We start from the raw sequence: 12,248 nt of genomic DNA, 5'->3' as shown, positions 1-12,248 counted from the left end.
TGAATACTCGATTCAGTGATAAAATTATATACTTTATGGTACAGCAGGAAGTGGTTGTCTAATTGATCATTTTCTTCTGTTAAAAATTAAAATGCAGAATCTCCTTCCACTACTTCATTAAAAGTTAACTACCTCCTTGCTGATTTACTCTTCTATTTTGTCCCTATAATATGTCTTTAAAAACAAAAACAAAATACACTTTTCAGCACTTTTTCCTTTTATTCCCTATTTATCAAAATAGTCAATGCAAAATTCATGCCAAAGTGTAGGGATATATGACCATCCAAACTCATACATAATCCCACTCCCCATACAATGGCCAACTTATACCCCCCCCCCCCTTTGACTTCTTTTGCCATTCACTGCAGTGAATCTTTCATATTCCTGTGCAACATCAACCTCTCTATTTACAACTCCCAACTTCATCTGTCTCTGTTGGTGAAAGCTTGGACTCTGGATGAAAGAGGAAAAGCCTGATGAGAGAAGTGCTTCCCGTTATTACAAAGAGCAAAAGGAAAATGTGAGAGTAACACTCCACTCTTTCAAATCGTTGACAATGTGTTTCTGATAGCCTCACAAATACAAGCTGCAGGAAAACAATCTGCCAGGAAAAGGAAGCCATTCTACAAGACTCTTGGAAACAAACAAAAAAAATAATGTTTTTTATAGGTTTTAGAGGAGATTAATATGCGGAAATATATTTATATATTACAGCTAATTACAAATGACAAATTCTCAACAATGCAGGTGTAATTCCCAGTATAACGTGAAACTCCTTTAAAATAAAATGTCCTTTTTCCAAGACATGTATACCTAAATTTAGGTTCTGTGATGGAAAAAAGCAAGGGGATAAAAGTGGGAAACGGAAGTAGGGGGAAAAAAAAGAGCAAAAATGTTGAATGGCAGGAGATAAAAGTTACAGATTACAGTCAGTGACCAAAAAAAAGAATACAAGCAGTAAAATGAAATTAAAAAAAAAAAAGAGTAGAGAAGAAACAATGTACTATATTAACACAAAGCATTTCTAAGTGATTAGTCAGAAACTGCTGCCTTACAAGCTGACTCTCAAATCACGAAATAAAAGAAAAAAAATCAACCAACATGCCTTTCCATGCTCCCCATCACATCTCATGGCCATGGGCACACCATACTTGGCCATATGGCACAGCAGCCCCAATTTTTGCACACCTTTTCCCTCTCACAGAGTCCTCCTTGCAAGGGACTCATTTACCGTCTTTAATTCACACTGTTAGAAGGGTACAAACAATATAAAAAATTGATATGAGAACAATATTTTGCATAAAAGCTTTCTATTTTCAATGATTTTTATGAAATAGTGCAGCATATAACAGCTATATGTTTGTGCATTCCTTTCAGTTTTTAGATGCAACACAACTTATAACAAATATTAAATTCAATCTGAAAGGACTTAAACCTACCTTTAAACTGGACTCATAGTCTGTGTTCACTTTGAACATAAGTCCAAGTCGCAAATGAATTTCCTTGGCTCGACAAAAGCTGGGATCAACATAAAGCGCCTCCTGAAATGCTTTAATTGCCCTAAAAGACAAACAGATAAAAAGTATTATTTTTTACTGAAATATTACTGTTATAATAGTTATTTGTATGACTAATAGAAAGTAAATCAGAAAGTACTGTTACTGAAGAACATATCAATATAATGGACTAAACGTTTTTGCTGCATCATTTTTGGTTCTTCAAAGACTGGGTCATTTCGTACTCCAGATATCCTAATTGATTTGAAAGTATAATCTTCTCTGTTCATTTGGAGAAACTAACTTGCTGCCTGAAACACAGCAACACGTCTGCTATTTCAGAAAGGACGATTCAGGAATAAGCAACAAAATTAACGCGACTGGAGAACAACGGTGTACGCAGCGGTCAGTCCTGTCACAACCAGCTGCCAGGCTGCTTTTGATCCGAGCTAGCACAGAGTCCTGAGAGGGTGGGCAGAACAGGAGGCCTAGAAGATTTCACACACCTCACTGCCCCGACTTGCTCCACTTTCAACTTTGTTACTCCCTGTCTTAGCAGGGAGGCTGTCCAGGGACTCAGCTAACAGCTGTTACTTCCCTTTCTTCCCAGTCACTCAAGGACCCAAGTGCCACGGTCTTGCCTCCAGGGCCCCAGGGTGGCACAGAGCACGCAGGTGACAGGCAAGGCCATAGGGACACCTCTACCCACTGTGGGACAGCACAGGGATGCTGGGCAGGACACCCCACAGTGCCCCCAAATCACACCACGTTTGAAGCTCACTCCTACTCAGCATTCTCCTCAAGAAACTGGCTGCTCTTGGCTTGGACTGGCGCACGCTTCGTTGGGTTAGAAACTGGCTGGATAGCCGGGCCCAAAGAGTTGTGGTAAATGGAGCCAAGTCCAGTTGGAGGCCAGTCACTAGTGGCGTCCCCCAGGGCTCGGTGCTGGGGCCGGTCCTCTTTAACATCTTCATCAATGATCTGGATGACGGCATTGAGTGCACCCTCAGTAAGTTTGCAGATGACACCAAGCTAGGTGCGTGTGTCGATCTGCTCGAGGGTAGGAAGGCTCTGCAGGAGGATCTGGATAGGCTGCACCGATGGGCTGAGGTCAACTGCGTGAAGTTCAACAAGGCCAAGTGCCGGGTCCTGCACCTGGGGCGCAATAACCCCAAGCAGAGCTACAGGCTGGGAGAGGAATGGTTGGAGAGCTGCCAGGCAGAGAAGGACCTGGGAGTGATGGTGGACAGTCGGCTGAATATGAGCCAGCAGTGTGCTCAGGTGGCCAAGAAGGCCAACGGCATCCTGGCGTGTATCAGAAACAGTGTGACCAGCAGGGCTAGGGAGGTGATCGTCCCCCTGTACTCAGCTCTGGTGAGGCCGCACCTCGAGTACTGTGTTCAGTTTTGGGCCCCTCGCTACAAGAAGGACATTGAGGTGCCTGAGCGGGTCCAAAGAAGGGCAACAAAGCTGGTGAGGGGCCTGGAGAGCAAGTCCTATGAGGAGCGGCTGAAGGAGCTGGGCCTGTTCAGCCTAGAGAAGAGGAGGCTCAGGGGTGACCTTATTGCTCTGTATAAGTTCATTAAAGGAGACTGTAGCGAGGTGGGGGTTGGCCTGTTTTCCCATGTGCCTGGTGACAGGACGAGGGGGAATGGGCTAAAGTTACGCCAGGGGAGTTTTAGGTTAGATGTTAGGAAGAATTTCTTTACTGAAAGGGTTGTTAGGCACTGGAACGGGCTGCCCAGGGAGGTGGTGGAGTCACCATCCCTGGAAGTCTTCAAAAGACGTTTAGATGTAGAGCTTAGGGATATGGTTTAGTGGGTACTGTTAGTGTTAGGTTAGAGGTTGGACTCGATGATCTTGAGGTCTCTTCCAACCTAGAGATTCTGTGATTCTGTGATACTCCAGGCGTCCATGTCATCCATACAGACAGAAGTTGCAAAGGGAAATGCAAGAAATATTTTGCACAGGCTTCATTCATAAAACATACAAATGATTGTTCTTGAATTCATCATCAGATCTAAAAATCTTACGGGCTCTTCTCTTTCCTGATGTCAAAACATACTGATGGCATGTATCTTCCTCTGGAATATCCACCTTCCTTCCTCCACAACAAAAACGTTGGTGCCTAAAGCATTATATGACTGTTTAAATACAGCTTAAGAACAATTTAAATTGAAAAAAAAAAAAAAAAAATTAGGAAAAACCTACATTTTCACTGTGGAACTGAAGCTTACAGTCCTTCAGAAGGTTTTCCTCTCCTTGTACCCTACTTTCCTGCGCACGCAAGCAAGTAAAGCACAAAAGGGACTCAACTTGCACAAGCTAAGCATCCTCTCACATGTTCTTTAAACTTTCCAAGAATATCATGGGTGGTGGTGAAATACACCGCAACTGGAACTAACAAGGTGCTGTGTCCCGAAACAGCATGCCCACCATCGTCTATAAGAAAACCCTTCAAACAGTGTAGTGATCACCAAATTTTGGCTTACAAATGCTTGTAGATTCTTCTGCCATTTTAAGTGATGCTTTGGTTACACACAGAAGTACAGATTTTATCATTGTATACCTGCATTTCTTATCTTAACTCTAACACAGTACGCAGTATGTTGGGCACTGGCATTTTAAAACCCATTATTTGTGTCCTGTTCAAAGAATCTCGCCTACCCCATCTTTCAGAGGAGTGGTGCACTCGACACAAAGTGAAGTTGCAACCAGCAGACAGTAAGATGACTGTATCACATTTAGCACTTGAACCTGCTAGTCACGGACAGCCCCTGAGGTTTGCAAGGTGTAATTACCTCTGCACAGGCAACAGCGTTCACCTTCGTCTAAGATGCTTATGGCATCAGGTTCAACATCAGTAGTAATTATAAGTATTTGCAATAACCTTACAACCCGACAAAATTTGTAATCAAGCCAAGCCCAACACGCAGAAGGAGGAAGAAAATGAACAGAGTAAGACATTGCTCCCTTAACTATGATCAGTGCAAGAAGCAATGGCACCTTTCTGAACCTACTTTGACGGACATTTGGATAAACTTACCCAAATACAATGAAAATCTCTACAACCTTTAAGATGTTATTTGAGTTACCATGCTAACCGTCAGATAGCGGTGTTCTAGCTGTGAATTTCAGCTGTACTTGATCACTCCTAAACTGATGGTTTGGGGAGGAAAATGCAGAGATGCTTTGCAATGGAATGGATGGACAGACTCATAGCAATTGGTGAAAGACTCTATTTAGAAATGTTCTTGCAGTTTATAGTACTTGATGGATTTACTTTTAAGCATGAATCATACTTAAAATGCTAGTGAACTCCTGTGACAGTGTCTTGCTTGCATCTTGAAAAAAACCTCTGTATCCCTGAATGCCATAATAAAAACTAGAAGAGAATTCCAGTAAGTAACACATTTATAATTAAGCACAATTACTTCGGTAAATTCAGGCAAAAACGTTAAAAGAATATGGCAAATATCCCCAAAGTAGTTTTTCTAACTAAAAATCGGGTATTAAGTTGTATTTTCTTTTTCTTTCAAAATATTATTTATTTGCATTATTTAATTCTGGTGTTCATTGCGTATCAATCATGTAATTTGTAGCTTTTCCAAGATGATTACCACCAGTAACAAATACAAATTGCTTCCATTATTTCTACAAAAAAAATGGAATCCTCAAAATTTCACAAATAAAGTGATCTGAAAGGCAACATTTTTAACAATTTCTACCAGTGGTGGGTGCTCAGGTCTAATTTGACAACAATGGCCTTAACTAGTAAAATTTTCATAGAATAAAACACTCAGAAGTGAGAAGACATTTTCCTATTAACATTATTACAGTAATTATTTGTATACGAACTCTGACTTAATTATATTAACTCTTAAAGACAAGCAATTCTACACTACTGATGAATTAATAGTGATCTAATTTCGCCTACTAGAAACATTTAAGCAAAGAGAAGTGAACCCATGATCATAGGAGATGTCAAGAACAGGGACCACAGGGGTACCTCTGGTTCTGTTTTGGGGCTTCCTTTGCCTCTGTGCTATGCTCAGAGCTCTGGACTCGGCCCGTTTAATATATCAATAGTAAAACATCTGCAATGTCACTGCCATACATCCCAGTTCTAAGTGCTCAGTGACATCTGAAGGCAATGGGTACACGTTGGTGCAACAGGGAAGGAAGAGGATGTGAGAGTATGTGGAAAGTAGGAGCAAGCGTAGTAGTAGAAGATGAGATGATGGCACACAGCCTTGCTCAAATAGGTTGTTAGCCTCCACCGCTAATTAACTGGCCTTCATGCACAGACACAGCTTTTCATTTTAATCCTTTAGCAGACTAAACATACATTAGCCCAAAGGATAAATCACAGAAATGAACAGCTGGGAGCTCTCATACTGTAGAAATAAATGACAGTAGTCTAAATTCAGCAAGAGACAACTTCAGGTTTGTTCTCTAAAGGATATTGATCAACTGCCTGGCAAGAAAAAAACTTTGGTTAAGTCTACTAGAATTTATTTAAATTAAATTAGAGTCTTCAACAAGAATGGGAAGGTATCCATTAACAGGCAGGAAAGGCTGGCTAGCTAACACTACACAAAATGGGAAAGCAGGACTGGAAAACAGACTGCAGAGGATGAAGTGCACCTCTGGGCTTACGTTTGTACAGCACTGCTACAATAATTGAGAAAACATAAAAGTGACACGAATCTATCATCTCCAAATCTAGACTTTCAAAATCAATACTACAGCTATCTTTCCACCCACTCATCTATACAACAAAGCCTACCATTATGGTAGGCTGAATAATAAAAAGCAGGCTGAATAATAATTAATAGAATATTCTATTAAACATTTAGTGAACTCTCATAAGACGTATTGGAAGGTTTTACTTGTACAGACTGTGAATATAAACCCATTTGAACTGGACAAAAGTATATTATAAAACAGCATCAATTTAACTATTCAAAAGTTAGCACTCATGAGTTTCTAACAAAATACATTAAAATCATAAAAAGCCTACAAAAGAAAAGAACATAACATTCTAACATGTCGGGAAAACTACTTGGTGCAGCTGGAGTAAAACTTTCTTTTTATTGTTCTTTATTCTCTTCCAATTTTCTGACCACTTGCTCCAAGCATAACTAATGAAAATGCCACGAGGATGTGATGGACAAATTCCTATTTGAAACTCATCGGCACAGTTTGAACAGGAACAAAATTTATGTATACAGAAATAGTCATTACTGCATTTGCATGAAATACTTTAACAGTCTTTAGATACAGTAACTCCTCTGCCCATTGTGCCGTAACAGTTGAATGCTGAAACACTTTGAGCAGCAGGCTCCAAACCTTTCTCCATAGCAGCAGCTGAGACTACCCTTTTATTTTCCTGTTACCAACAGATACTATGCTTTTTTCATCAGTCCAAGAAACAGGTTCAATAGACAATGACAAAAAGAGACCAAAAGACAAATCAATTACTACTTTGCTCATGGTTAACTACCACTAGTATTTGTAGTCTACATGTGCATTCCCATTTTACGTATATAAAAATAGATACGTAGACCCAGCCACCTGGAAACTAGGAGCTATTTGACAATGCAGTATCTACACAGCGCTTGTTTAAACTCTGCTCTCCTTATTAATTTAACTACAGACTAAAAACGCCTGACCATCTAAGAGGACTCTGATAGAAGAGGAAAATAAATCTACATGTGTATGTTGACGATCACAGGTTATTGGCAGGCAAGCTGTTTTTCTGCTCTCAAATGACGTCCGTCATGGACTTCCCTGTAGCAGGTGTTTCCAAAGCAGGAACTCCGCAGGCTGCAAATTACCAGGGCAATGTCACTGTTAATTAGGTGAACCTCAGTGCTTCTCAGGCAAACTGCAGCCACTGGAGTATTTCATCAAATGCCATGCCTTCCATGATGGCACCAAGTACTGCTATACCTGGAGGCAGGCAGAGCAGAGACTGCATGTGGGGAACTAGAAGGGCCTAGAAGGCACCTTAGCAGCACAGGACAGGACTCTCCCTGTGTCACAGATGGGCAGTGACCACCATAAAACAACACTTTCTTGGTTAGATGATCATGAATGCAAGACTGAAGGCTGGCCCATGAAAGTACTGAAAAAAAAATTTACATTCCACTGTAAATTTGGAGATGTAAAGATGGAGGTGCTACCTTCTCCCTGTAGGGGTTTTGAATCCTTGCTGCCTCTTGCCCATTGAATGTCTTCACTTGAATTAGATAATAATAATGAAAGGTGTAGGGGACTGCAGCTGACTTCTTCACCTCAACATTCAATTCTGAATCCGAGCTGCAGAGGCAATTTTTTTTTGCGCTGAGCTCCTACCCCATTTCCAATGAGTCAAACTTAAGCTAATGGGAGAAATGCCAACATACAGGACACCTTGCCTTACAAAAGTGTGAGGATACTTTTTAAGAGCCAGAAGCAGAGATGGTGGTTCAGCTGATGATCTAGTTATGATATGGTATCACACAGATGACCTCATTGCTTTTGCTTTGATAAGGATGGCTGCAGAGAGGCCACAACTCCTGTCAGAGATGACAGATTTCCCTAACTCAAATCAGCAGATCATACACCAGGCAGGTTCAGAATCCTTAGTGAAGTACAAGAGCAAATTTGGCATTCAAGCCTCTACAAGGACTGTAACTACTGCACCACGTTTAAGGATAGTCTTTGATGAACAACTACAAATTTTTCATTGTTCCATCTAGAAGACAACTAAGGAGGACATGAAATTACTCAAGTTATGACAGTATCTCAGCTATCTCTATTCTGGTGTTTTGCTCTACTTGAGAAACAGGGAAAACCAGCCATCTACTTTTCTCACAACTTGATGACAAATGGTGTAGAAGGAGTATCAAAATCTAAGATCTATACAACTTTCTTTGGAGCTAATCCCTTATGTCATATCTTACTAAAAAATTGCATAAAAGATCTTTGATCACGCTATCACAATATTTACATATACTTACACGTATATAAGTACTTTCGGTTCTTACATAAATTGTCAAACAAAACAACCAATATAAAATGATGTGTCAGATAAGATTTAGCACTTAACACTGTAACGCTTCTTTAGCATGTACAGAAGCGTGCAATATTGAATACAGAGAATTGCATGTGTCTTGGAGTCAGTCCAACACTTCTTTTTATGAATACTGAAAAAATCAAAAAATAATGTGAAAGTATGAACAACAATTTTAAAACTGACCTTATTCTCACTTGCTCGTATATTGTCCCTATTTGTATGACAGATGATTCATTAACCCTTCCTTCTGGGAAGACTATGTACATGCCTCTCCTTAAAATCTATGACTATCTAAAGTTGTATGAATGAAATAAAATATTCATGAATGAAGCACAGTAAGTTAAACAGCCTTAAACAATCTTGAAGTCTCTTTTACCTGTATGAAATACACAGATTTATGTACTTTACGAATGTAAATAGATGGAACAACTTTAGCAGAAAACAAGACTGTTTGTCTAGTGTTTCACTCTGAAAGAACGAAGATTCTCCTTGCAATCTGCAGTGGAGACTTGTGGAAGACCAAGTGTACAAAGAACATCCCTACTGCAAGCGACTTGCAATCAGCTCCAGGCTGATTATGATTTTGTCTCACCTAAATACTCACGACGACACAACCCACTCCTGTCCCCAAAACATAGTAAGGGAAGAAACACTCAAGTGGAATAAAAAAAATACATACAGAAGTGTAAGATTTTATCTGCATTAGACTTTTTTCCCCTTATAAGTTCTACCCAATATTCTCATATACACAACTTCTTTAGTACCACACTACATATACCTTTGTAGTAGGAATGAAGAGACAGATTTGATCGTTTTAAACTACATTAACAAACAGCTCTATATGCAGTTAAGACATCATAACTTAAGACATCAATATATACTCATGTTCTCAACAAGGTTACTCAAAAGAACGTAGGAAAAATCTGAATTAATTCAAGGCAGCAAACTAGCAATACTTAGGCCTCACAATGACCTGACTTTGTCGCTCCCTCCACTGAACAATGCCAAACAAACTGATCCACTAATGGCAACAGTCTACATTGAGAAGGTGACCTCTCAATAAGTTACTACTCTGAATTTAACTTTTGGTGTAATTTGACTCATTTTCCATCATTTTCACAATGCAAACTGTTAACACGTTAAAATGATGAAGCAAAGCTTGCATCAGAACAAGAACATTCTGAAACTCAGCAAAATTGAAGAAAGAAGATCACAATCTTAAAAGATTCTCGTTTTTCTGAAAACTTTTTTGCTCTTCTCTCATGTTAGAATGGAATGTAATTGCACGTCATGCACAACACATGGCATGCATTGCACCACTATTAATAAAGAAAGCATTTGAGTTTTAAGAGGGAAAAAAAAAAATCAAGGTTCTGAGATCATGATTTAACCAACTTATGTTAATTTCAAAAATAAAAGCTGACTTCCTGCCTGAGGAAAGCATGAATCTTTTGTCTTACAGATACGCAGAAACTTTTGATATATTTATTTGGGGGGGTGGGAGTAGGAGGTGGGCAGAAATCTCATTTTGTTGTTCCAAGCTATCAGTCAGTAGTCACTGACTACTTCCTTAACTTCAGGCATGCTTAGTCCAACAAGATGATAGATTTTTGTGTGATCAACTAAATAGTAAAATTACATTAATTTTATTATGAGCTTCTGTACTAAGTGTTACTAGAGAAATATATACCACAAAGAAATGAGCACGGAAGAGAGGAAAAAAAAAAAAAAAAAAAAGGTAAACTAATCAATTTTATGAAAAAAGCTCTGATCTAAACACTGCATTTATTTGACTTTATTCCGATGATAACAACGAGCGTAAGAATAAACCATACCTTTCTTATTACTGACCAGGAAAGTTTGGGGATCTGTCAAGAGAACCCCATTTATCAAGTCTATTCAATTTCTCATTCTTCTCTCAACTCCAGTGACGCAAAACCAAAACAAAATCACCCACAAAACCATCAAACCAAGCCTTTCCCTGCCCCCAACACAAAAGCAAGCCCTTCCCACCCCCAAAACCCTGCCAGAATTTACAGCTCTTTATAACTGAGTTTTTATGACAGTTTTAAACATTCAGGACAAAGTGTACTGCTGCTCACGTCCAAAACCTGTCACTGTATACACTTATGGAAAAATTACTGAATAACAAGCTAAATGAAAACAAACCTACTTTGCCACTTCTTTTCCCAGAGAAACAGAAAATTTCTTCACAACATATGCTGCAGACCTTAGACACTGAGAATTCACAAAAACCTGTTGAGTCATACCGCTCCATTCCCCTCGCTGAATTGCATTATAGGAAGCTAAAACTCTCTCTCTCTAATTGCTTTCCTATTCAAGCAACTGCTGCAGCTGCCACAAGTAAGTCAGATATGAGATACAGGGCAATATATCTTCAAATATCATATTTATGCCACAAAATTTAAACTATTGTACAATAACATTAAAGTTGAAATATTCAGCTACCAATGAACACTGCAAAATACACTGATACTGTTGTTTTATTCCCACTTACCATTGAAAGGCATTGTAATGGAAGTAGACCAAACCAAGGCCATATAAAAAGGCAGCATTCTGTAAAAGAAAAGAAGCAATGTTTAAAACCAGATAAACCAACCATAATCTATACCACTGAGTTGCAACTATTTTGTTCATTGTTCAACATTCAATTTCCATTGTAAGATAGGGATATTTTAATTTCACCTTGAACAGGAGGAATGAAAAAGAAGGAATAAGAAGATAGCTAGAGATTTTTTTTTAAATGCAATTCTTTGTAAAATTTAGTACTAAATTCTGAATTTAAATGCAGAAACGTATTTTTTGAGGAATAGTAACTACCATAATATTCAAGTACTTTCACATCAGAGACACTGATGTGCTTTGTTCCATTTGTACAATAGCAGGAAAGCAAACAACAGTCTTTGGCAATTTAATACAATAAAAATGTTTTATAACCTAAGACCATGTCATAGTTATAATAATTTATATTCACATAAAAGTAAACAAAGCTACGCACACTGATTTCAGCGTCTAAAGTAGAACATTAATTATATGAATCTGAAAATATGCTTAAGGAAACTGTAATTTTTCTGAATACTAAAAATACAGGCCATCAAGCTTCAAACCTAAGACAATCAGATTTCTTCATCATTAATCTAATTTCTATCTTCGATTACCCTGTTTTGCAGTAAAAGGAAAAAAAATTACCATTTTCCTACTGACAACTCCTCTTCCCCCCATTTTCTTTTCACAAAGGAAAGCGTTGCTTCCCAAGTGACATTACCAGGGGGTTTAATGAATGATTAACTACCCAATTTTCCAAATAAATATTACATATTTCCTAAATTATATAAAAATTAACCAACTTTTTCTTTTGACAAATGTTATGCCACAGTAAAATTGTTCTCTGTTTAGCAGCTATTCCGTTATTTACAGAAGAAAACACGTATATGCTGCCTACAACACAATTTTAGTTTTTTCATGTGTGTAACACTGTTTTCGAGAGACCGTGAATACATCCCAAAGGAAACAGAGCTCTGATACATGAACCAGAGATGGCGTTTGCATTCTCAAAGATTCTTCTTCAAGATAATCCCTATTCCACTTGCATTCACTTCTTCAACAACTCTCATTTCTATGGAGCCTGACAAAGGAAATCCTAGATATGCCTTAAACCCAACTGAAAT

The 12,248-nt window shown here is 38.7% G+C and overlaps 1 protein-coding gene across 21 annotated transcripts in view; it reads right to left on the bottom strand.

Moving 5' to 3' along the window:
• KDM6A (lysine demethylase 6A) overlaps positions 1–12,248 on the bottom strand; it is a 152,342-nt gene that overhangs the window by 70,293 nt on the left and 69,801 nt on the right. For all 21 annotated transcript variants that reach the window (XR_011804999.1, XM_072028009.1, XM_072028018.1 and 18 more), the window contains exons 5-6: positions 11,078–11,136; positions 1,440–1,560 (exon numbers count right to left, since the gene is read on the bottom strand). Coding sequence is in view for 20 of the 21 variants with exons in the window: in XM_072028009.1 (XP_071884110.1) it covers positions 1,440–1,560; positions 11,078–11,136 (180 nt within the window). In the remaining variant the exon portion in view is untranslated. The remainder of the gene's footprint in view (positions 1–1,439; positions 1,561–11,077; positions 11,137–12,248) is intronic.

The sequence above is a fragment of the Anas platyrhynchos genome, chromosome 1 (genome assembly GCF_047663525.1).
Source record: "Anas platyrhynchos isolate ZD024472 breed Pekin duck chromosome 1, IASCAAS_PekinDuck_T2T, whole genome shotgun sequence".
Classification (NCBI taxonomy): Eukaryota; Metazoa; Chordata; class Aves; order Anseriformes; family Anatidae; genus Anas; species Anas platyrhynchos.
The sequence above is the reverse complement of the archived record's forward strand: the minus strand, read 5'-3'. Positions and strand labels throughout refer to the sequence as shown.